A 26,764-nucleotide genomic window follows, 5' to 3' on the forward strand; every position below is an offset into this window, starting at 1 on the left:
AAACAAACTACTGGAAATAAATGGATCTACTTTTACTACAAACAGATCCTGTTGTAATCCATGCTACACTTTTCAGGGTTTACATTGTGAGTGATTTCATTTGGCTGCTGACATTCCTGAGTCCAGGATAACACTCAGATATCTGGCTGCAATTTACCTTTTTGAGAACAAACAGTGTTATCATTAATGATATCAGTCAAACATTCCTAACTGGTTTCGGATCTCTGGTCATTTTTATTCACCCAAACAAAAACACTGACATACAGTATATCGTTTCAAAAGCACCTCAGCTATATAGGAGACACCAACACATTTATGAACACAATTTAATTATCCAGTTAAAAAGGAAAGCATAGGACTAGTCAATGAGAGGGAAGATAAGACCGGTAGCTCTTTAATAAGGTTAGTGTCTGAAGTGGTTTGAAAAAGCCGAGCCACTGAACCCCGTCAGCCAAAAGGAGGCAAAGAAAACACTATGAATATGGGACTTGGCATGAACGTGTTTTCTTTAAGCATATTTCAGGTCCTTACAATGAAAAATAAAGCGATGAACCAGTTATTATGCCAGAGGTTGCTGGATATAGTTCAAGATAAATGTGTCCCTCAGGAAAAATAAGAGAAATAAATAACCGTTTCCACCCGGACAAACAGTAAGAAGAACGGAAAGGAAAATATATATATAACGAATCCCGGTTGTCTGCCAGTCATACCCACTGATGACTACATGAGGTGAGGCTAAATAATCCAGATGATCTAATTAAATGACATCATTCATTGCAAACAAGTGTGAATGACATTATTAAACCAGGTTTCATTGATGCATAATGCTGTCAGTGCTTTTGTTTGGATCTCTTTCCTTACTAGTGAAACACAATGAGAGGAGACAGGATGAGGGGTTGTCGTCACTGGGCTTCAGGGACTTCCCTTACTCACCAGGATATCAAAGTAAAGTCTGGATTGTAATTTAACTGTTACGTGTAATACAAGTGTCTATGTTTTTTAGCACATCCACTACAACAATGTTTTTATGTGTGAATGAACGAATTGTAGGTGTTTTTCCAGCTCCCAGGTAATCCTCGTGGAAATGAAAGCGACAGAGCAGAGTGTGAGAAAACACTGCACACCCTTTCTTTGAGCAGATATCCGATCACCCTATCACTCTTTGCAAGGTAACTCGAACCAGGCAATCACAACAAAGCATGAGTCCCTGCACAAAGATGCTGGAAGTCCAAGAGGCTACCAACTCTCCAAAAGAGACTGAGGGTGGGAGGGAGCAGAGAGGACAAGAGGTACAGTTTGGATGAAGCATTACTCATCCCTGTCCGCCCCTCCTGATGCTGGTCCTTGTTGACAAAGCAAATAGACTGAGTTAAGAGCTTGTTTATTTATATATTAGCATAACAGGTACCTAATTTACATGCAAACGTGGAGTCAGTGACCACATTCTTGACGCGTCAAACTCAAAGCATTTGGGTAGGTGAAAACAACGTTCAATTTCCTAACCATTTGTCAACCCTCAACCAATACACATCACAAACTCTTCTCAGTCAATGTAGTTTTATTATAAACAATCGATAAGGGCTGAATATAGATATAATAAGATAAGATATGATGTTTTAAACATATGTCATTAATTGTTCCTGATTAAATGTTAATATATTATTAAGCTAAATGAAAAAAAACGTAAATGTTAAAAGCACTTTTTCCAAAGCGCAAGGAACCTTCCAATTGTTTATTCTGAGTAACCTTTGAATCTTTTAGTCTATACTTCTGAAATTGGAAAAAAAAGAACCCAATATAGTTTCCTAAAATCCGGATAATGTATCTTGAGAATTGTCCCTCCAAATGTAAAAAAGTCGAAGCTATGACATATAAAATCAAATGAAAACAGAGAAATTAAGAGACTTGTGGCTGAAAAATGTACTTGACATTTTAATAAATGATGATGATAAACATTACATCAATAATCAGAATTGCTCTCCATTTATTTGTTGGCTCTTGTGTATCTAATAACTTGGCTTGTTTCATCAACAGAGCACAACTGGTCAAAAGTCAACAGCTTTTCTATTGGCTGAAACTTTTCCTAAGTGGTGTTACAGCGCAAATCATAGAGTGTTAAATCCCCATTAAATCAGGAGTTTAAAGACAACACAGTTTACAGCTGTGGTGTGAGGTTTCTTCTCTGTCCTCCTGTTAGTCCACAACCTTCTCCTGCCTGAAGCCTTCTCGCTTCTCCCATAAACCAACGTCCTCACTATTTAACCTCTGAGTCACTCCATAGGGAGAAATAACTTTTCCTCAAGTCTTTTCTTTACAACTCTAGACCAAATGGGCATTCCTCAGTCAGTCAAGGCAACAGGAAGTTGGTTTTTCGGTTGAGGAATCAAGAACTACCTCCCAAAACCCATTTGCTAATCCGTTTATTTGCCCAGTGACACAGTCATGATTGACAGTGGTGATAGCTGGGTTCAAACCGGAGACGGTTATCATCACAGGGTTCTTAAAGTTGCAGCAAGAGATAAAGACAAAAACGTCCTGAGCTCAAGGCTTCTGAAGCCAGATGTTCTTCTAGCTTCAAACGAAAGCAAACTCAAAATGCGCACTTGTTTACATGAGCTTATCGAAAACGTTTTGGGGAGCTCAGCCGGCCACTTGACAACTATATTGTTCTTATTTTAGTTTTTTTAAATTGTATCTAGGAAATGTGAACATAAACAAGGATATATGTGACGGTAGGACTGAGTTATAAATTACTATAAGTACTATAATCAGTTATGAAACGGAGGTACTCGTTCATTCTTGTGTTTGCGAACATCCTGTTTGTTATCCTCCGTGCGTCCGAGCAGGGCTCAGGGAAGCCCCGGCCAACAGATGATACACACAGGGAATGTCAGGAATGCAGGTACATGAATGCCTTAATAACTCATGCCGGACAGGCCTTTTGATTCACTGCCAGTGTTAAAAACATGAAGGTCAACCAAAGAAAAAGGGGCAACAAATCTGAGCCTGATCTGTGTAGAAATAAAGTTTTGAATCAAACATGATGTATCTTCTGGGTGGAGGTTTGAATTGGAGGGAGGTGGAAATGATGATGATAAAATAAAGAGGAATCAAAACCAAAAGACAGTTATGACACGTTGACTTCACATTAGAATGACTGAATCACATTAGCAGTCATATGTCTTAAGAAGTTCCCCTTTATTTCTTAATCTGACATCATTTATTTTGAGTGTTACTGTAAAAATTCAGAAGCAGAAGTGTTGACAAATGAGAGATAAATAAACTGTATGTCATTAGGGGAAGGCCTGGGAAATAATTCCAGCATGTCACTGGTGTGTAGGAGAGGTAGCTGCTATATAATCTACTGGCTCTTTAAATGGGTTTACAGCAGTTCTTCTGAGCGTCCGTGTAGAAGAGCGTAGAAGCACAAAGGGCACCAGGGGATGAGGCCCCCTTTCTAAAACAACACTGACTGACAGAGTCCCCATTGTATTGAGGAGGAAACTACTTCTCCAACCTACAGCCGTAGTGCAGCTGCATTAGAGCAGCATGCAAACCCCCCACTGACACGCACAAATGCACGCACCAAAGAAACACTTACATATGCACAGGAATGAAAAACACATGTCGTTTCTTTGCATAAATTAATAAATCCAGATCTTTTCACATTTCTGTTATGTGAACAAACAACAAATTCTCTATTAGTTGCCGTTTATGAGGACAGAGAAGTGGAAAATAACAAGAACCTTGGAAATCTGGAAATGGAAATTAAATAACCAATACTTCTCTGTTTATCTCTGTTGGTCAGTCTGACGTTGAATTTAAGAAATGTCATTTTTGAGGAATACGCATATAGCTAATCAATGCCAATCGCTTGTTTTCTAAGCATGACAGGTAGCAGAAACAATATAAAACATGTTTTTAAGTTAGCTTTAGAAGTGCTGGTCAGTCTTGGATTTGTACAGAGCCAGGCCAGTGCTTTGTTTGCAGTATTTATGCTAAACCAAGCTAATTGGCTGCCAGCTGTAGCTTTGTATATTTACCAGAAAGAGACAAGAGTGGCACTTGCATGGATCTTCTCATCTAAATCTTGGCAAAAAAATAAGCATACTTGTCAAAATGTTGATGTATCTGGATATGTTATATGTGCTCAGCCGTGGTCTTTAACTTGACCTTTGCTTTACAAAATATCTGCAGGGGAGAAAGTTGGGGAAGCACTAAACCTCGCCATAAAGCCTGCTCCAGATTGGGGAATGGTAGCCCGAGGGTGGAGAGAGCCAGGTGGACAGCCTTGTGCTGAACCCCCTCTGCCTGCTGCTCTAAAACCAAGTTAACTGTGTCCGCTCAGCTCCCATAAGCCGCCTCTTCCTGGGACACAGTAGTGGGTGGCTGAGCCAGATGCAAACCCTCTTCCAACTTAAGTGACATCAACAACTCAGCTTCTCTTTTTAGAAAAGATGATGCATGTGAGAAAAATGGAATTGGCAGATATACTCAGCACATAAATAAACAGCGACCGCCATTAAACAAATAAAAAATGATTTAGGTTTTATGTCCTATGAACGCATCGCACAGCTTGACTCCATTAGTTCCACTTGACTGGCATCTATCAGACACAGCTTTCTTTAGACATCAGCCATCAAGAAGCAGTGATGTCAGACCGGGCGCTGGAGTCACATGTCAGCATTTTCTGATTTCTCTACCACTGACTTTTTATCTGTAGTTTTCCCAACATTTGCTGTTGCTTCATGGTGACACATCCTTCTAAAACAATCAAACCTCAAAAGAAAAGCTGCACCAGCCCATCTACGTGTGATGGAACTCGATGTCACGGGATGAAAGAAGTGGGAAGTTGAGCAGAGTCAGACAAATCGGTTTGGATGGTTTCCAATGCAATCAAGTGGTGAAATAAGTCCACGCTGCTCCTGCAACAGCTCTTAAATATGTGTGCGCTGTTTTACATTTTTGGTAAAGTCATTCCAACCATGAACAGTGGCAGACTGCCAGTTCAAAGGGAATTTTCCCTTTCTGAGTTCTCCTGTGGCCTCACTTGAGACTAGACCACAGGAATCCAGTTGGTAGATTGTGCTCGGGTACTTTGAAAGAGGATCCCAGGCCAGGCCTGCACCTTTGAAAAGTGACTCACTCATCTCACATCATTTTCTTACTGAGAAGGTTATTTTGTAGTTCAGACCCAAAGTTAGACTTCATTTGTGGGAAAGGGGAGTTAGGAAACCCTCAGTGGGTGAGTGAATGATAGGTTTCCGTTTAATTTGGAATCACACAAAGCCAAAGATACAGTAAGAGCTAGCAAGGACAAAGAGAGGGGAAAAAGAGGCTGAACTATTACAAGAATGCTACCAATGACTAAGATATCATTTTGGAGATAAGGCTTCTATGTTGTGCCTGTGAGGTCTAGGTAGATCTGTATCCCTGGCTGAACTAATGGCATGTTCTGCCCCAGTAGCAGCCTGCAGGAACACAGTTCTTATTGAAAGGCCAACCAACCGCAACGACCATTGCCTACAATGCAATTTCCTCTGTTAACGAAGAAGGGAAAATGCCAGGCAGCTTTTTCCAGCCACAGAAGACAGTTTGTGAGGATGCTGGACAAAGGAGACGGCATGGAGATGATGCCTTTAGCACATGCTGCTGCTCAGAAATGAACCAGGAATTTTATTAGCAGACCGCATGAAGTAGTAGAAGCCCCTCCTCTGCTCCCCTCCACCGTCTACAGTAGAGCACGCCTGGTAAAGTCATTAGCCTGGGGATATTACTACACTGGCAAAAGCTTCTGACCATGACATCATTATGGGCTGCTGTCAGTCCAGAGGGACATCTGTGAGCTGTGTCTGAGAGGAGCGGGCCGTCCCACTACGCAGAGACAGACACATCCCGTCACACCCGTCGGCATTCCATCACACAGCCGGAAACACAGTGTACTAGAGGGAAATTACCCATTTTAAAATATCCATTTATGAAAAGTGTTATTTCTGAGGCTGCAACAAAGTGAACCAGCTGAGGAAAGAACATCTTCAAAATTTAGACAAAGCTAAATGATGTCTTACAGACTATTTTTAGAATAAATATAACAAAAAATGGCCATAGCCAGACAACAGATCCATGGCTTTGTCTTCCTTGTCTTCCTCTAAACACGGAGACAGAAGCTATTGATGTACCTTTATCTCTGAACAACGGGCCGGCAGGGCAGAGAGCCGAACATTGTCTGATAAGAACACTAAAATATACAAGCATGTTGTTCTTTCCCACAAAGTAAAGGAAATCTGGAGCTACTATGGGGTAGAGTGGGGTGGGTGGGGTTAGAGAGCTTGAAAAACGTTCCCAGTCAGAAGCACAACTAAATTGTTGAGTCTACTGCATATTGCATAGAAATCATCTGCTCTGCCCGGCTGAACATAATAACAGGGATTTACTTTGTGTTGCAGGGCAGTCAAACAACTACAGACTGTTCCCGTCTCTAGGCAGAATGTGTGTTGATCTCTTCTCTTTATGGGAAAATGTGACGACTGCAATCACAGGGAAACATTTGATCAAAAAGGCCCCAAACAATGAGCCATCTGCGCGACAGAGACACAACTTGAGCTGTCATAATAGCGCGTACAGTGTAGTAGAGTGTAAAATTGTCATAATGACTGAGGCTTAACACAGCAGTCAACAAGCAGGCCTTGAATAGCTTCTTGCTGTGCTAGTCTTTTCATATGAGGGATTTATTTTGTAGCGGCTGATAGCTCTGGCAGGCAAATAATGGCTTTATTCCAGAAACATGGAGGATCCACAAAGTGTGCAAGAATGAGACGATCTGAGGAATGTTGTGAAGCTCTTTGCTGCTTGATGGAGTAATTAAAGTCTTATAAAAAGCTGAAAATCAAAGCCGGGTGTGGTTATATTAGAATAAGTACCTGTGAGAAACCGGTGCTGTTCAACCAAAAATAAACGCGTATCGCTTCTATGATAAAAAACGTTTTTGCATACTGTAAATAAGTATGCTTCTCTGAATCTGTGGTGCTGGATTACTCACACTGCATTAGAGCAACAAGTGGGAGTTTCTGTTTTGATATGCGTGGAGCGTAGCAGAGGAGGCAAAATAACTCAATTATGCAACTTAAACGCAAGTTCAGTGAATAATACATGATGAAAGTGTTCCTCAACTAAATGTAACAGATAGAAGCTCTTCTGAAGCGTATTCAACCACTGTGTCAATGCGTAAAGGCCAATGTGGCTTCCTATAACTTTGTCAAAGAGTATAACACCCTATGAACATGTGTTCTAGTTCAGCTCTCCTCAAAGTGGCAATGATTTGTTTCTGAGATATTGCTCAGACGAAGATTAGATTTATGGCCAATCAAAATTGAATTATTGTGCCATTACTGCTTTTCAACCTTTTTGGCTTTTCACTTGTAAAAATGCATGCTTGGCGAAAAAGTAAAAAGGGGTATTTCCAAAAATGTTGAACTATTTCTTTAAAGGATTCTTATGAATAGGATTTTATGACTAAACTAAACGACCAACTAGCCCTCACTTCTTAAGCTTGGCCCATAAGAGAATAAAAGAAAACCATTTGTTCCTGGATAAAAAATAAACTACGTAAAGTCCCTAATAGAAGATGTGTCTGCTGTAGGATGACAGAGTCACTTCACTGTGTTGATAGTTGGTAAAAGTGGGTGTTGACTGTGTGCTCATTATTACAAAGCGCTCAGACAACTCAACTCCAGCCTGATGTGGAGTGTGTAGGGAGGGAGGGGATGAGAGAGAGAGAGAGAGAGAGAGAGAGAGAGAGAGAGAGAGAGAGAGAGAGAGAGAGAGAGAGAGAGAGAGAGAGAGAGAGAGAGAGAGAGAGAGAGAGAGAGTCTTAGGGTGTGGGAGTTTTGGGGGAATTCAGAAAATGCTGCTTTCAGATGGTTAGCCTGCAGCGAGAAAACTTTAAAGAAAACCCAGACGTATAGTGCTCTGTCAAAGACAGTAAAATGACCCCCCCTCCCCTCACACACACCTCCCAACTCTCCCCATGCTGTGCTCAGTGTTTGCCACTTCAGCCAAACGCTGAGTTGTCTGACTTAAGGGGAGACAAAAGAACCGCAGGAGAGGAGGGGGGACAGCAGGCAGAGAGAGGGGCGGGACAGCACAGGTCGCTTCTCTTAAAACATCAGCACTTCATAATGGACGATAAAGAAATGTAAAATAAACATTAGGCTACTCTTTCATGTGTCAGAAACAAAAACAAAAGAGAAAATAACTCCTCTAACGCAAACCACACACCATTCATTATTGGGGATGTTTGTTTTGGCACTATTTTGACTTTACATTAAGTTAAGGATTCATGTATGAGACAGATGGTGGCAGAACAATTGAAGTTAGAATTTTACCACATTTTTTAAGTTCCCTTTAACTGACATTTGGACCACGTATGAGAGACTGAGGTGATCACAACTTACCAAAACAATGGCAAACTTCTCCTCCAGCTCGGTGGGGTCTGGCATTGGGACCTTCAGAGGCATGATGTGATGCTTCATCTCCGAATGGCCATCCACACTCTCTATGTTACCCATTGTGCCCCAGATGTGCTGAGTCCTCCGGTCAACTCGAATCCTTCAACTTTTTCCCAGTGATGATAATCCAAGTAAAACAAAGATCTCCAAAATATTCCAACAAATTCATTAACGGATCAATCCAAAAAATCCACTTTTCCAAACGGAGATAAATCGCTGACAGTGCAGTAGTCTCGTATAACAGTCCAAAAATGCCATTTACTCTTACTCACGCGTTTAGGTTTACAGTGTGTCCCACTGTAGTTTCCCTTAAAAAAACGTACTTTTTAAAAGTAACAATCAAAGTGCAGATGCTTTCTCTTCCAGAAAGTAGTTTTTAATTTGCCAGGCCAATCCATTACTTAAAACAGATTTCCCCTCGCGACAGATATCTCTCAAATGCACACCTAACCGTTACTTGAGTTGCTTCTTAACTTTCTTGGCTACGACGTGTTTCCATTCATTATTGTTGTGTGATCCTGATTAAAGTCTTTTGCTGTTGCCTCCACTCAGAGGGCAGTTTTCTGCTCTAGCCCCGCCCCCATCTGGGATAGGCGTCACTTCTGTTGGTTCAAAGACCTGTCAATCACCACATCTCTGTTCCTCCACCCCTCACATCTGCAGGCAGGGTGCCCACATTCAATTGGACTGAAAATTGAATGGTTGTCTGCACTTTATTGCAACCTGGTGGCCAGATATGAGTATGACATTTATTTGAAAACCCCTAAAATGTTATAGTATAATATGTTATCAGGCCTATGTAGTTTAAACAAAAACTTTTACAAAAAAATGAAATCACAACACTGGTTTGATTCATGGGAGTGCAAACTTTAATCAACAATTTCAGCAGATAGATGATGATATGTTCAAATAAGGTCAAAGCTCAGCAGTTTTCTTCTTCAGTTCTGACACTTAAAACACTTTTTTATTTCCATCACCACAAATCAGAGCCGAGGCCTTTGTGGTGAGGTGACAGCGGTAGGTCATAGGAGCTGTCCCACTGCTGGCGTACAATATCAGCTTGCTTCTTACAAGGTCATAAACTGTTCTGCTTGGAAAATAAACTCTAAACATGGCCGACAGCTTCAGCCTGTTTCCTCTAGTGCCACAAACACGTACAAACACAAAGAAGCGCGGGTGCAGTAACACCGCCAATGTGTTTTCAGTATCTACAAAGTTTTCTCTTCATAAAAGCACAGTGATTTAGACTCTGCTTACCTCAGTTTTCAGTGGTAAATGTGAGGGTCTAGGTTTGTAATACTTTGATTTATAAAAGCAACTTCGATAAAGCTCTGGTTAAAGCATATAAAACTTCATTTGGAACATAATTTATAAACGGTGACAAACTGTGCGCAGATTTGTAATACTTAAGGCAATCATATAAACATATATAAACAAAGTAATCTTGGGAATTATTTTCAAAGTTGTAAAAAAAAAAAATTCAAAGAAATGTCTTTCGTTGCGTTGGATGCTGTAAATCCATAAAACATATCATACCTTAAGATATCGACAACAGCACAAGCCCTTTTTCTGAATACAATTCAAAGAGGGCTTTGACATGCTTTTGAACACATACAAACTTGGTAGGCTGTGCAACATAGTTGCATTATTATCAAATATCTATTCAGCCAAAATATTCTACTGAAGAATCTGTCCAGGACAGCACAATTTCACCACATATTTTAACACTTTACGGATGACAAGCTACATGTAAAGTTTCTTAAATACTGATGGTCTATTTTTTGTGGAGCATATATGTTGTGATTTTTTCTTCAGTGATGGTGGACATTTTCATTAAAGCTGAATACGCAAACACACAGATCACAGAAGCAACACTAAACATTATATATTACTCAGACCGTCCATTCCTTTAGTTGGCCTCTGCTACCAAATCGTACCTGGAAAAACAGAAAGGATACAATTTATTGTTCAAATGATCTTGCAGAAAGAAATATATGAACATACATTTGTTGGCAGCTCTATTTTATACAAAATATTGATCAGAAGTTGTTTAAATTATTACCATTGTGTGACACCAGTCTTCAGGTCAATTTGGTCCAGGTCCAGCAGCAACTGTCGGCAACAAGTAACAGAAAAGAGGATATTTAACGTCTGGCAATATTCAAGTCAACACAAAGGAATTTATGCGATGCTCTGAAATAACTAACTGCATTTCAGACAATTTTCTATACCTTGCCGATAAGCTCCCTCTCTCTGCTCATGAAGGAGACACTGTTCTTCACAGACAGGTCCAGTCTTCTCTGTGCAGACTCCTCCAGAGAGAAGTCAAAGTCAAACCTACAGAAAAAGAAAAAAAGTACATTAAAATCCTCAAATTGTCTTCCCCATCATGAGTCTAATTTTCCTGTCTTACCTCTCGCTGAATTCTGGGTTGAGGTCTCTCTTCTTGGTGGCAGTCCTCCTCTTGGTGGTCGCCTTCTTGTCCGGCAGCAGGATGAAGGTGACATAAGGGTCTGCCCCGTCCTTAGAGCAGGATGCCAGGGCTCTGTGGGTTCACAGCAGCACATTTACAACATGTGTTGGTATCGAGTGCTTCAGATCAAAAATTGTGATAATTAAGAAGTAACATATGTTATATCGAGACCTGCAGGCGTGAACGGTGACGAATAGCTTGCTCTCCTCGATGGAGTAGCTGAGGGTAAGCTTCACCTGGCCTGCTGAGTTTGGGTTATCAGCCCTAAAGACACAGAGTAGTAAATGTGATTATTTACATCATGATGTCTTTAAATCTATAGGGCGAAATAGAATGAAGTAAAAAGGAAAAACATTCCACTAAAACAGACCCTGATATGTTAACAGTGGGGTATAGTGGCTACACAATGGAGCATTAATGCTTGCATGTGTAACTCACGCGTTAAATCCACTTCTCCGTCTGAGGTCGAGATGAGAAGGAACCCATCTGGGAATGACTTCTTCTCCCTCAGTTCCTGCCTCCCCCGGGGCTCGACGACACACCGCCAGCTGAGTGTCCAACACCTGCAAGATACGGATTATTGCTCAGTATGACATTGCTGCTGCATAATAATCTATTACTGGTCTTAATAAGGACTTTATTTTACAGATGATGCAGCATGCAGCAAGACTTGAAATTGCCTGTGTTGCAACTTTTTTTGAAGGGGAAATCCAAAGTCAGTACTGGTTCAGAGATATATGGCGTCTGGGGTTCAGAATGACTTTCAACCCCCATGTGTGTTGAGCACAGATTGAAGAAAAGTGTGTGTGGCACCATCCCATGTAAAATGACTACTTTCGGTTTTTACACAATAGTTTTGGATGAATTTAACAATGAGTAATGTTGTATTCCATATTATTCAGAGATGCTGTAAGGCCTATGTTTTAAACCCCATAGTTAGTCATTACAGCTTTAAGAATACCTACTGAAAGCTCAGAGTATTTAAATGAATGTCTGTATTTATGTATAATTTGTCAAGATTTAGAAGGAAAGGAGTAACGTGTGTATGTGAGCAATAACATGTAGATTTGAGTGAACTGTAAACTTGAGGCGGGTGTGATTTTTATGTACATCTCCATGTATGCTATATATTTGTGGAATAAATAAAAAGTTCTAAAAAAAAAAGAATACCTACAAAGCAAAACCAAGTTTTTCTAAACGCAAAGACATTGTGCAGGATGTTATCTTCAGTGTACAGCACACATAGCCGTGGGAACATGTTTCAAATGGGGGGTGCTGTGGGGATGACACCAGGGCCGGTTTTGACCAATTTGCTGCCCTAGGCAAGATTTTAGCTGGCAATGAAAAACCTCTACAAAAGACCAATACACTACAAACAGAGAAACTTATTGACATGGTGGACAGATTATATAAAAAGGCTTCAAATGTATTTAGTATTGTATGAACATGTTTTAATTGGGGGGTAGTCGTCACATCCTCTAGGGAGGTCCCGGGTGTCCTCGCGGGAAAGATTTTTTTTAATATTTTAAAGTAAAATGCTTCAATCTGGTGCACTTTGAGAACCCAATTACTAGAGACTGATCTAGGGGGTACAACTCTAAACACCCATATGAAAAAGATCGGTTTGCATTTTATTAATCAAATAAGTATGTGAACAGAACCAATAACCTACCATAGCCAATATAAAATAAATGTTAAAACTTATTTTATTTTTGGGGTTCATTCATATCTTATTTTACCTGGTTAACATTTATTTATTTATGCATTTTTTTTTTTTCTCTCCAGTTCTAAACGATATTTTTGGTTTACTGTCCTATAGTATACATTGGAATGATTTCAAACCTGTTTTTATTTATCCTAATAATTATAAAGGTGTGACTTGGAAATATTTGTTTACATAAATTGTGACCAAACCGTTTGAGACCCACTGAGACAACTTAGACTAAAGTGAACTATCTAAACCCTCAGAGAGTCCTTTACCTCACTGAGCCTCTCAGTCTGACAGGACAGAGCTCTCCCTCCACATTATTGTAGAAACAGCTTCTTATATCCGTTAGCGCAGCAGAAGCTAACAACAATCTCCGCCGGTACCGGTGCACCCCCTCTCTCTATCTCTCTCTCTCTCTGCCTCTCACTCTCACCGGGGTGAAAAGGGTGTTATCTTTACTTAATTATGAATGTTGTTACATCAAGGCTGAAAATTCGTTTTTTTATCTTGTGGAAGTGCAGATCCCCTGTCCTCCACCAGGGGGTGCTGCAGCACCCTCAGCACCCCTACTTCCCACGGCCCTGACAGCACATGATAGTACAGTACAGTATTCCGTGCAGTGCAATGCTGGTTTAATAAAGAGAAAGTAATACTGTACCAGTCAGGGCATCATTCACATGGTCACATATTGCAGCATATTGGTAGTGTAGATAAAGGATGAAATATTGTCAGTACCTTGAGAGTGGCCCTCAGTAATATCTGGCTTTCTGGCAGCGCTCCATCCAGATTAATCCAGCGGTCCAGCACTAAGCCTGGCTCCATCATCACCTCTCTGAGAGGAAGTGCGAAGGACCCGAGGGCCTGGCCCCAGCTGTGGGAGAGCTAGAAACAAACAAACACAAACATCATGGAAATTACAACATACTTCAGACTGCAATTCATCTTTAAGTTATAACGTTATAAATAATATGGATGCTTGCATTGCGATGTTTATGTCTTTCACCTTCACTATGACTGCTTCATCTCTGGGGTCTCGAACCAGAAAATGAAAGGCTTCGTCCCATCGAGGGGATGTGGAACGCTCACAAATCTGAGGAAAGAAAATGCAAAAGAATGTAATGACTTTTCAAACGGCATTATTCTTTTGTTGCATTCACAGTCTTTATTAACTTTTCTTTTTAATGACTGATTTTAAATGCCATTTTCTTAATGTCTTTCATTTTTTGTAAAGCACTTTGAATTGCCTTGTGTTGAAAAGTGCTATATAAATAAACTTGCCTTGCCTTGCTTAAGAAGCCATGATCTTACCTTGGTTTTGTAAGAAAGACTTTTGAGGATAATCTCGGCCCCGACTTTAGGCTCCTTCCCATTCTTCTTCAGCTGAAAATGAGAATATTTGTATATAAAAACTGTTATCAATGGGAACTACACAATTTAAAGCACATACTACATCACCAGTCATTTCATATACATATGAGAATGCATCTGTATTTTGTGGAAAACACTGCTACAAAAAACAACTATTGTGCACACACACACACCATAATAAATAATAAATAGAGCCACAAGGACCCATAGCTATGATCTCACCGGCAGGCCATGGGCACGCTCCACATACACAAACAGCACCGCTGCTGATGGCACAACCTTGTTATGGTACGACTGCTGAGACTGGAACTGCAGGATCTGTAGGAATTATATCACAGAGAGACATAAAGAGTGAGAGTTTAGTGAGACTTAATGTGCAATAAGAATGTTGTGGTTAAATCTTCCTTTGCAACCCTACCAAGAAAGATGTGAGCATAAATCTAACAAATCTAATCTACACAAAGCCTCGCACTGTAAAAGTTGTTCCTGTTCCCGTTTTGTAACATTTAGTATCTGCCAAAACACCAAACAACAAGGCTAGAAAACCCTGTAGGCTCTTACAGTGAAAGAAGCATAGATTTAAGGTTAGATTTGGATATTTTCTAAGTTTGGTTTTTATCCCTCCCACTCAAATGGAAATAATTTAACTTGTTTACGATGGAAAGAAAACGTTCTATTCAAGACGACAACAGGATATGTTTTAAACTTAGTCAAGGCTTTCTGGCAATTTTAAAACAACTACATTATTTTGCATGTGAGAACTGTTTATCCAAATAAAAACTGAACAAAAAATTAAGTTAAATGTTGAGAGTTAATATCTTACCTGCTCCAGTCTGGGTAGGTCAGAGACTCTGGGCAGCCACTCGAGCACCAGGTGAACTCGGCCTGACTTCACATCATTTAGAGTGTACCACTGTAACAAAAGGCACAGAAATGTCCAGGTTATGATATAAATAAAAATATTATTTGTTATATGATCTGTTCACTATGTGTCACTCACCATGTCCATGAATTGTGAGCTGATGATATCCCGTAGGTTAATCTTGAACCTGCAAAGAGAGGACTCAGTCAATACTTCCCTTTCACTTCATTATATCCCCTTTCAAATATGCTGTAAAGTTTTTATTTGTTTGTCCAGGCGCACCTTCCCAGAAAGTCATCCTGATCAATGTCCTTGTCAAACAACTCAAACTGGATCTCCTGACCAGGAAGCTGGGTCAAAATCACCTGAATCACAGAAGAAAAAAATGTCCAGGCTTAATCCAGGCTTAAACATAATCATCTTATTAGTCGAGTCGAAGAGAATGAAACAAAGGCAATACCTCATAGAGTTCATTCCAGATGGGGTTGAGGTTTTCTTTGATGGTGTGGCTACGGAACGTGATACCAGCCACACGGATCTTAACGTAGGGGTCACTCTTTCCCTTCACCATGCCCCCCATGAAGTTGTCCTTTGCTATCAGGTTTTGGGCCTCCACCAGATGGATCCGCAGCACGCCCTGTGAGCAGAACAAGGGCAGGTAAGGCTACCATAGTGTGTGAGAGAGAGAGAGAGAGAGAGAGAGAGAGAAAGAGAGAGAGAGAGAGAGAGAGAGAGAGAGAGAGAGAGAGAGAGAGAGAGAGAGAGAGAGAAAGAGGCTGTTGGTGCTGCAACTGCTTGAATCTTTATTTTTACCTCAGTTGCAAACTCTGGGTCAGGCGTGGTTTGCTGTGGTCGTGTTGGCTGAGGTATACCTAACCCACCGGGCCCCATAGGGTTCAGTTCTGAGGTGATACCCCCCTGACCTATCCCAGGCCCAGGGTTCACAGGCCGAGGAGAGGGAGTGGTAGGAGTGGCATCCTCACTAAGCCACAAAATCTAGGAGGAAACAAATAACCAGTTAATACATGAAATGCATGGTTTTCTTTTCTGTTTATGTGGACTGCATGTTCTCACAAGGATATGAGGATGAGGCAGAAAGGAGACGGTCTACTTTAGTTAAGCCAGTGCATGAGAAGGGGAGGAGTTAAGAGTTGCTGTAGAACTCCATAAACTCTCCAGTATCCCACATTCTTTAATTTCAGGGTGTCATGTTCAACAGGATCTAATTTCCATGGATAAAGGACACACACACAGCCATTCATGGTACGTTTAATTTGATAGCCAGGCTTTGAAGGGTGGTTGTGGGCGTTATGCTGAAACATGTGTCTGATAGTATCCTTAGGCAAAAGCGGTCCTTTTGGAGCTGGTAGGATTTCAAAGTCTTTTACACAGACTCTTTAGCTGGCTTTATTCTTAGCAACAGTCATGGAATTTTTACAACAACACCATGTGACATGTGACCATGCAGAGAAAAATAGTTTGTGGGAGAAATACCAACCCTAAGAACAATTTTGGCGTAGATGCGGCTGGCAGAACCAGAATTCTCCAGCTGAAACCATTGGTCCATGGTGAGTTCAGGGGTATCCATCAGACGGCTCAGAGGGATAGTCAGACTGCCCAAGGTCAGAGCACGGTCGTCATCTTTCACCTGATTTTAAAACACAGGGACATACATGTGGAGTTAGGATAAAGGAATGATCAGGATGGGAAAAGGGCCATGAATAGGTAAAAAAAACAAAGAAAAAAGAGAGTGTAGTTTATATAAATAACAAAGAATAAGAGGAAAAATGTATTAAAGTAAGAGGAAAAATCAATAAAGTATTATGTGGGCTAATGACCATATAATTGCAGCTATAGCACGATCAATATATTCAATCATTAAACATAATGACTTACTTGAATGTCAATGTCTTGTTTGCGAGGATCCTGAATAAAGAAGGTAAAGGCATCCTCCCACACGGGACTGTTGGTCCCATAGCAGGTCTGCAGAGGAGAGGGGAACGACTCTTTAGAATGCTCAGAGTTAGGTTCAATATACTAAGAGAAGATTATTTCATTACCTTGCTCTCTTTGGTTGCATCCTGTATAGAAATCTGCACCATTGGGCTCGGGTCCTTATTTCCTTTTCTCATCTACAACACGTGGAATAAGATGGGTGTGGGTAACAGACAAATATGAAATGCACATCAAATGAAAGAGTCTGAAATTCTAATGATCTTACAGGTAGTGCATTAGCTTGATCAAGATAGATGGCCAAGATAGCAGCAGATGGAGGGTCAGCCGTCTTACTGGTCAAGTTCTGGTTCTTCTGGATCACCTGGTGAGGAAACAATGAACACAATTAAAGAGCAGTGAGGAAAATGATCAACCAAGGGCCAAAATTTAACTTTTCCATACAATAGAAAGTTGATAAAGAATGTATTAATTCAAAGTTTGACAGTTTAAGATTGGTCTTATTTTTTTGGTTGATATTGGTCATATATTGTCTTTAAATTAAAGGAATTGTCCCTTAAACAAAAATACCTAAAGCATAAAGAAATACATTAAACCTTTGGTCAAAATATGTCAAACCAACCACATAAACTCACATCAAACAATGGACGTCAGGTGAGAGCATAACATCAAATCTGTACATCAAGCAGTCTTCATCCAACCCAAAGGCGCCCCCTTGGATTGGTTTTAGAATATTTGTTTGAATCTTGAATACTTTCTTTGTTTAACACTGACATATTTGAAATGTTACATTATCTGTTTTGTTTTCAATCTGTAAGTTATTTTAATGTTCCTTTTTGTGTCATTATCTCCTGGCAAGGACAGTAGTGAACAATAAACAGGGAATCTTTTCTATGAAAATAAAAAAGTTAAATTATAACTTTTTCGGGTGTCATCCTCCTCTCTCACTGCATTTCCTGTTTTTGAAACTGCCAAATGCCTAAAACAATATGGCATTTGAATACAAAAATAATGCTCTGATGCTAAACAGTGTTTCAATGTTGTCCACATCACTACCCAAGCCCTGCAGCTGCTTCATTACCATTAAGATTAAGTTCTAATAGGATGTACAGCAGACTCACCTCACTCAGTCTGTCAGCAGAGGACAGCAGAGAGAGCCACTCCAGCCGGAGGTGAACGCTGCCAGATGGGACGTCCCTCAGGTTGAACCACTGTTTACAACAACAACAGATTCATTAACACACATTGATGTGTTTTAGACTGGACAGGGATAGAAGATTAGAGAACATCACAAGGAGGCCCAGGAGGTCTGCAGTGTCACATGCTAACAGGATTACGGCAGTATTCCTCAGATATGAAAAAACATAATAACTAGATTCTTGTGCTTGCTGATCATCATATGATGAACATTTTTTGATAAACAAACTTTTGAAATACTGAATCTGGGCTAACATACGCAAACAAAACTTACATCATCCACAACTCTGGCCTTCTTTACAATATCAAGATCCACCTTGACCCTGAAAAAGAGAGATATAAAGAGATATAGAGACAGAGAATCAATGAAGCAAACAATCAAAGATAGTAAGGCGTTCAAAATTAGACAGAATCATGGCCCACCATGGCAATAGCAGAGATGTGAATGGCATGAGAAGCACATAGAGACCAAGTAAATGAATGAGAATGAGTAAGCTACCTCCCCAGGAAGTCATCCTGGTCTGGGTCTTTGTCAAAAACTTCCACTTCCAACTCCTGACCAGGTACTTCATGGACAATCACCTGACACACACACACATTTACACACACAAATAATTGGACAAAAACACACAACAGATATACAGATATAGATACAGCCACACATGGCACAATAACACAAGGACATGCAAACAGAATCACAAATGCAAGAACTTTTCAATTTTGTGTTAAGTAGATGTTAATAATTTAGTATCTGTTCGACGGTTCTAATTGGATAAACAACAAACAAAAAATGCATCCCTGCACAAGCTGTTTTTGCAAAAGCAGTTTTCGCAAAAGCTGCTTATCTTTAAAAGAGAATCTCCCTGCTTTCACAGAAAACAGATAAAAGAACTGTTTCTCAATATCTGCTACATTAAATAATTAACCACTTCCCACAACCCCTATGAAGCTAGCAAACTAGCAGCAAGCTATAACTTTTACCACTTTAAATGCATCACTCAAACATCAAGCTCGTTTTTAGATGTATCTCTTATTTCCCCCTCCTCTTCTTACCTCATACATCTCCCTCCACTGAGGGTTCAGGTTGCTGTCCACATGATGAGAGGTGAAGATCTGTGTTCCTACACGCAGAACGGCATACGGGTCAGACTTCCCATCGATTAAGCCCTTGATGACCGTGTCCTTGGCAGTCAGGTCCTCAGCCTCCATCAGGTGGATACGCACGACTCCCTAGTATGTGCATACACATGCAGGAAAATACATGCACAAAGAAAATGTAAATGTTAATCAACTAGCTTCCTCAATAAAACAAGGATCCATGTTTTTTACAATGTGAATTTGCTGTTTGACTCTCAGGCTATGTGCTTGCAGCTTATATGCTTGGACAGTTTCAGTCAGTGTAGGTCCATGTTTCTCCAGGCCATTAAGACAGTTACCCTTGGGAGAGGGGAGCGGAGCTGCGCAACGTGCAGGTCGGCCACCAGGGGAATAGTAAGACGGTTGGGGAGCACCAGGTGGGAGGCTATTGCATCCATTATCATAGTGTCCGACATGGCACTGCAAATGAATGCGAGGATGATGATGGAGACACACAGGAGACAAACAGACAAACAGACAGAGTCTATATACTACTGCTGACAATATGAACATGCATAATAAACATGATATTCATGTTCTCAGCAACAAAACCAACAGGAAACTCCCATTGGCTAAGATGAGGACAATTCTAAAGTAATACAATTAAAAAATAATGACACATTGTCATTTAAAGCATCACCAGAGAAAACCGGTGTGCAAGCAACAAATGTACACCTCTGACAATGCTTTTATTGTATTTTCATAAATGCATGGAGTCATAATATACATACTAAATAAGTACAATAATACCAATAAGGCATAACATTGTCAAGTTAAAGGTTGAGGGTAGCATTTCAATATTTTTCTTATTATCAACATGCCATAAAAATAACAAAACCAACAATGTCATATTCTGTCTGTCTATACTCCTCTACCATATCTGTGATCCTCAGCAGAGGCCATCGACTTCTACTAAAGACGTAATTTTTACAAAAGAGGTCACAAATATATACTTTCATTAAGGTTGAGTTACTCACTGAAAGAGCTAGGAATGTAGTTTTTTAGCAGAAGTCAAACATGCATAAATAGTCATTTGTTTAGGACTATTTTCCAAAAAGAATGATCTAGCTAAACTCCTTGCTAGTGGGATCGATTCATTGCTGGTTTCAGTCTTTTTACAGGATGTGTTGACAGAAACAAAAATATAGGATATGGCCACACTTAGCTTTAAGGGATGTGAAAACACAGATCTGTCGATTAACCAAAATAGTTTCGCTCACATTACTAGTTAGTTTAGCAACTAATGACTAAAAACAAAACAGACTATCTTTCTAATCAATCAATTCCTAAAAGTGCACCACCCACACCTTTCCAACTTCATCAGCTGACTTCACAAACAGGCACTCCTAATTCAAAAACGATTCAAAAAACACCAAACAGACGCAACAGATCAATGTGGCTGCACACTAAGAGTACACAGAGCTCCATCATATAAACTTACTTCAGCCCGGGGATATCTAACAGATTAGTCAATCCAGTCCAGTTGATGTCAAGTTTCTGTGACACAGATCAAAACAGACATTAGATAACAATGCAGTGCAAAATCAGACGAGCTTCACTGGTGCTACACTTACAGGCTTGCGAATGAAGAACATTGTGATGGCTCCAACCAGCGGCACATCTCCGATCAGAGGCTCAAGGATGACACGCAGCTTACCGTGAAGCTACGAAAAGAAAATATAATAATGAAAGGACGTTTCATGCTACTCAACTGTCGCTAATACGTTAAGATTGTCTTAATATTCATTCTCCTACCTGGACTCCTTTCACTCCAGCTTTGCAAAAGTACTTCTTGATTTCTACATTTATCTCGACATCACCGGCATAGCTGCAAGAAGAAGAACAGTGACACACTAGAGATACATGTTTACCTAAGTGAAGCAGTTGATATGGTATTCAAATAGAGCAGTGTAAACAATGATCTGTTGACTAAGGATAAGCCCTAGCTAAGTGTCGGAACTTCAAAGTTACTCAAAAATATGTCAGTGTCTGACTTGACTGACTGGGTGCTTATAAACATGCAATATGATAGTAGCGATTAATCACCTCAGGTACAAATCCAACATAACTTGTCGCTTGTCGTGTTCTGTGTGAGCCTTTACACCAACCACCTTCAAAGCCTGTGAACACACAACAGCTGCTATTAAACAAAGAAAATAAGAGTGATAGACTTTGTGCAATAACACAAGCAAAGATCCACATGAAGATGCATTCTCTGTGATGAAATCATCAATCTTTAAGCTTGTAATTAACAGGCTATAGGGAGACCAGCCTTCCACTGTATTTTCTTGGCTGTAATACATTAACAGAATAAATTGCTGTTTTTATGACAGGCCATTCAGATACCTTGTCTCCTAGGTTGACCTTGGTGAAGCTGAGAGTCTGCAGATGAATGCTGGAGGCACGGATGGCGGGGGCAATGGTTTCCACCAGCAGCTTCTCCAGATACTGACCAATGAAGGGCCAAGCCTGCTGCAGGATCTACACGATAGATCATATCCAATGTATGTTATACATAAGATACATAAGATAGTATGACGCAATTAATGAACACAAATGATCAAAAGCGGTTTATGTTTTTATCCGCAGTCATATGATTCTGTGAGCAACAATGCAAGCATCTTTTATTGTGGCAAGGCACTTCCAGTGAATAAGAAATCATTATCAGAATATGACAGCATATCAAAGAACAATAACCAAAGCACACACCATAGTCACAACACACAGAATCGCTCTCTCTCTCCCTCACATACACACACACACTTCACAATTCACAATGCCAAGACTACTTGTTTGAAATGTTAAGGCTTTTCAGAGAAGCCGAAACCAAGTTTCTGACAGAGACCGGAATCTAAACATTGAACAATAGCTCAGCCATTAATAATTCAGCAGGGCGGTTATGATGAAGTGAATTCATCAAATGCACCTCTCACTTTGGAGTCAAATTAAAAAGGAAAAACAATCGCTAATGTTCTCCTTTATGGGTCTGTTTATCAGTTTTGTCAGTTTATGAGCAGTAAGAGCATCTATAGCTATCATTCTGGGGAGTGAGCTGAATCAATGTTTTCACTCCACACAGACCCATTTGTGTTAGCTTCAGCGTTTCAGTGTGAGGTGTAAGAGCGAGGTGCAAAGTCCTGTCAGCTACTGTTTACTGACCTCTACACTCCCCATGAGACTAGTTATGCTAGTGGCGTAAACCTTAGGAGAGTATCTTATATTATTTATGATACAGTTATTGACATTCAGCTAGGAATTATGCATTATACAAGAGTGTAACTCCTTTTGTACTGTGTTGCTCACAGCCATCCCCAGCTCTTTTTATTTGCAGATTACAATTTTTTGTTCTTGTCAAATATAATAAAAGGTGAGAACATTTCAGGGCTGATGTGTGTTTGTTTATAAGGGAGGAGGGGTAGTGTGAGCAGCTGGGTCACACGTCAGGAAGCCCGGAGGAGAGTCGTGGGCTGCTGAAAAGTGAGTCCTGCAAATTGCCCTCCCATAAGCTGGGCTTCTGTCAATAAGTTCATTACATTTTTCCCTCCAGAAGGGTGCTTTGTATTATTAGTATTCATATGCACACTTGCCCTATACTGATGCGAGGTCACTGTACTGACAAAGACAAAGAGCGCTGAGATATGATCTGAACCACTCTCTCTGCCTCTTAATTATACTGGGAGATAATCAGCTGGGATGGAGAGGCTGCAGCGGGAGCCGGGTCAGTTAAAGTTCACACAAGTTGTCCCCATAAATAATATGAGGCATTGCAGCTACCGGGTTACTCAAGTGAAACGTCAATACTTTATCTTGGAATCACTGCTGTTTAAGAGTTCAGCTGATGAAGCGAAGCAGTCTGTCTTCATACAAGCGTGTTAAAGAAGATTATTGTCAAAAAGTAGTTCCTAATCATAATGTATGAATACACAGCCATAGCTGCGCATTTAAGTCTGACAGGGGCATACCTTATTCAGCCACTCCACCTTTTCCACATCAGGAAAGTTGACCTGTGAACAAGAAAAATTGTTCAGGCAGGCATGAACTTTTCATTTCATTTCATTTGAATTTGTCACGCTCATGGTACGCAAAAACAACACCAAAACATGTCTCTACAAACACACTATTGAGCGAAAAGGAGCAGGGAGAAGAATAAAATCTTATATGACCTGCCCCTTTCTAAAAACAACAAAATAAATACAAATAGATGGTCTACCCTTCATAAAAAAAAATGTTCACAGCCAAACAACTCAATACAATACTGCCATAAAATGACCTCCAGCTCTGAGCAGCAGAGCTAATACTTGAGATGAATGTTATATTTAAGTTTTTCTGTTTGTGTGGAATGACCTGAAGTAGATACAGTGGTTTTAAGTAATCTAAGTAATTTTAGATCATGCACAATTAAAAGATGAGAAAAAACACAGGCTGAGCAACTTAGATTGTGAGACAACATTTCAGGAAGCCATCAACCACGTGCGCATCAGCCTTTCCTCTAAACCACAAAGACATGAGATCTGATGATAGGGGCTGTCATCCCAAACACACACACACACACACACACACACACACACACACACACACACACACACACACACACACACACACACACACACACACACACACACACACACAAACAGTTTATTCCCTCGTGCTCTCTATCCAGATATGGTGGTCCTAGGGAAATATGTTGATGAGTCATCACGTGTTTGGAGCCGAATAAGGTCAAAGGCTGCTAGTGAAACAGGAAAGGGAAACAAAACAGAGAATCTCTCCTACTGCTAGATATAAATATATTTTTCATAATTTTAGAATAGACGTGCATTTCACTGTCTATCAAGTCGAAGATCCCCTAGTTTCATTCTCTCAACCTTTCCACTCCCTCATCTGACATTTAAATATACATTCCTGAGTATATACATTCCTGAGTGCAGTTAATCCTCCAGGCACTGCACTTTAGGAAAGTCTTAATATGGTGCTGGATTTGGATAGTAGGAAGATACTGTGAACAAAAAGGACAGTGTGCACTATGAGTGTATAATGGAGCAAAATGCTCTTTCTTTTTATGCGTGAATATCTTTACTTGATGAAGTCTGGATCCTACAATTAAACAGTAAGCCCCAACGAATGAGTAATATGCATGTAAGAGCCTATCACAGTCATAGATGCAAAGAAACTGAGGTGCAGCTCAAGTTCCGCCTGGAAGAGGAGGCAGATGTGACAGGTGAAACAAACATGCAGGCGGTGAGCCAGTGCTTACCCAGGGAGGTAAATCCCTTTTGGCTCTGAAAGCCTTCTCGGTGGTAAAACTCATCTCGTTGTCCAGGAGGTACATGGCAGACTTGAGCCTCATCACTTTCTCCAGTCGACTGTGTTTCCATCCCATGTAGATCATCAGCCCGAAGAGCACTACACTGATGCTGAAGCCATAATACCCGGCCAGGTACACTGGTAGAAGAGCACCGAGGCATTTTGCAAACGACCACAGCACACTCAGAGCTCGTTCACCTGGGGGCTGGCTGGGTAAGGCCGGGGCTGCGGTCGCAGTGCCTCCGCTCATGCCAGACTCTGCCTCCGCGGTTGGCATCGCACGATCCGTTTGAATTCACTGGCTCTAGCTGGCCTTCAGCTTCACTGCGTCTGCGACAAAGTGGCACTGAAGAATTACCAGCGTATTCCTACAGAAACCATCGAGAAATCACCTATAAACTGCGGGCTTCGATCGTTGAATTCATGATCACGGCTGTTCTCTGCTGCACTCCCCCTCAGTTCCGCAGGGCACTGAAGCAGGCAATTCCGACTTTCATTTACGTATAACGCTTCTCTCACAGAACAGGGCAAAAACATAGACCAGGAACCGAGAGGGCGGGCTCTTCTTGAATCCCTCCTTCACAAGAAATCCAGCAAAAACCTAAACCCTAGAATTAACTTGGAGCGTCATTCACCCACTCAGGCGGAGCGTATTGCGACTCATGTGCAAAGTGGATGACTGTTTATTTTAGCTCAAGACACCATAGGGATTTTTTGTTAACTTATAATCACCGTGTTAACAAAAAAAACACTCCGCCCAAAAGGATGTAGACACTGCCAATGCACATGCTGCACAACCCGTTATCTTGTCCACACAACCGGATCAAACCCTGCCGCATGCGCAAGCGCTCATGTCCTCTGCAGCAGCTTTACAACTGAGCGTAACAGCACCAACAGGTCTGTTGACAGAAAGGTGTAATCTTCCTGCTTTATGGATGTTCATTCATCAGCTGCCGTGGTGATAAGCGTCTTAAAAAGAAAATCCAAGCGGCAGAGTCATGGTCTGCACAAAAGGTCACTACGCAATGTTTACGCAGTACATTACAGGTCGGTCTACAATAGCCCAGTTTAGGATTTGTCATTCAGGTACATTTTGGGAGGTGGTTTTCCTTGTTTTTCATTCATAGCTTCATTAAGCTAAGCGACTGAAACAGCAGGTTGCCTAGATACAATGCATTACAGCTGAAGGTTTATATGCACAGAGGCCTAAAACGTTATCTAAATAGACACATGAGGACAGAGCCAAGCATTCAGTTAAACACCAACAACCAGTAAGGGCCTAAAGGCTGAAACAGGCTTACACATAATTAAAATGTCTTGATTTGATGGTTTAATAGGATATTCAGTGATAGGATTATATATTTTTAAGATTGTGTAATGCAACAAATGTATAGGCTGTAAAGGCTCTTTAAATAATTGTGCAGATAAATCTAAATATTGTTGTTGTAAAAAGATAGTAACAGCTTGGTGCTACATTTGGACCACATTGTAATGCCTTGTCTGTCACATGTTTGTGTTGTTGATATAGTAAACCTCCAAACTGGTATGACTGTGTTTTGTCTCTGCTTGGCAGCTGACTGTGTTCATAAAACATATTGGCTATCTGGCCCCCTTAGTCTTTTTAAACTTCCAAATCTGACAGGATCGTTGTTTACAACTACAATTTATACAATATGTATGTTGGCAGTAAACTGGTCAGTGATCTATCTGTAAAATGCCAATTGTTTAAGAATATGTTCTTATGCTTTCACATTATTAGTTTCTATTTTCTGCAGTAACATCATGACTCACTGGACTGTTTGATAGAAATCTGTAGCAATCACAAAAACGCCCCAAAGCGCACAGAAGGCAACTATAACACACATTTCACCTGTTAGGCAATGCAACAAGGAACAACCATACATTATGATTGCGTCTCAATAATGAAACAGTTCTAATGAAAACAGCTGTTTTGTTCTCTGCAAGCAGAAGTAGCAGTCACAGGATGATGTGTTTATCTGTGATGTTGAAATAATACATGTACAAAAATTAAACACAGGGCAAAGTTCAAGAACAGGTCTGATTCGTATTTTCCAATAAGTCTTTACATGGATTTAAAGTCAACGTTGCATATGTATTTAAAAAACTGTTAATTTGATAGACAAAATAATTTCTATCCCTAGGAATTATTGATGTTATATTGTATGAATGTATAACAATTAGTAACTACTTTTCATGAAATAGCTAGCATTCCAGTTATCAATACTTTCATGCTT

At 40.4% G+C, this 26,764-nt stretch overlaps 2 protein-coding genes across 6 annotated transcripts in view; both read right to left on the bottom strand.

The window, feature by feature from the left end:
* The window catches only part of fmnl3 (formin-like 3), a 31,039-nt gene extending 22,025 nt beyond the window's left edge, over positions 1-9,014 (bottom strand). For all 5 annotated transcript variants that reach the window (XM_079673973.1, XM_079673972.1, XM_079673971.1 and 2 more), the window contains exon 1: positions 8,454-9,014. In XM_079673973.1, coding sequence (XP_079530099.1) covers positions 8,454-8,567 — 114 coding nt within the window. In that variant the 5' untranslated portion in view covers positions 8,568-9,014. The remainder of the gene's footprint in view (positions 1-8,453) is intronic.
* A 339-nt stretch (positions 9,015-9,353) lies between these two features.
* esyt1a (extended synaptotagmin-like protein 1a) lies at positions 9,354-25,341 on the bottom strand. Its single transcript, XM_079679432.1, has 31 exons — positions 24,460-25,341; positions 23,168-23,209; positions 21,552-21,686; positions 21,252-21,325; positions 20,961-21,033; positions 20,780-20,869; positions 20,647-20,702; positions 19,505-19,625; positions 19,122-19,298; positions 18,568-18,650; positions 18,343-18,391; positions 17,993-18,082; positions 17,140-17,235; positions 16,979-17,050; positions 16,815-16,901; positions 16,417-16,566; positions 15,732-15,914; positions 15,379-15,555; positions 15,201-15,283; positions 15,057-15,105; positions 14,880-14,969; positions 14,279-14,374; positions 13,997-14,068; positions 13,692-13,778; positions 13,424-13,570; positions 11,419-11,543; positions 11,152-11,244; positions 10,921-11,052; positions 10,739-10,844; positions 10,570-10,619; positions 9,354-10,444 (listed from the first exon to the last, which is right to left on the bottom strand). The coding sequence occupies exons 1-31, from the start codon at positions 24,784-24,786 to the stop codon at positions 10,417-10,419; spliced, it is 3,240 nt and encodes a 1,079-aa protein (XP_079535558.1). The 5' UTR covers positions 24,787-25,341; the 3' UTR covers positions 9,354-10,416.
* Between the last annotated feature and the right edge of the window lie 1,423 nt (positions 25,342-26,764).

This window comes from Notothenia rossii (genome assembly GCF_949606895.1).
Source record: "Notothenia rossii genome assembly, chromosome: 4".
In the NCBI taxonomy this organism is placed as follows: domain Eukaryota; kingdom Metazoa; phylum Chordata; class Actinopteri; order Perciformes; family Nototheniidae; genus Notothenia; species Notothenia rossii.

Bases quoted from the DNA above. Each gene is read 5' to 3' on its own strand.
- esyt1a (XM_079679432.1), bottom strand. From the start codon at position 24,786: ATGCCAACCGCGGAGGCAGAGTCTGGCATGAGCGGAGGCACTGCGACC. The intron at 18,083-18,342 runs GTAAGTTTTGTT...TGTTGTAAACAG, and splicing joins AGGCCAGAGTTGTGGATGAT to TGGTTCAACCTGAGGGACGT. The intron at 17,236-17,992 runs GTGAGTCTGCTG...TTTCCTCACCAG, and splicing joins CTGCTGACAGACTGAGTGAG to GTGATCCAGAAGAACCAGAA.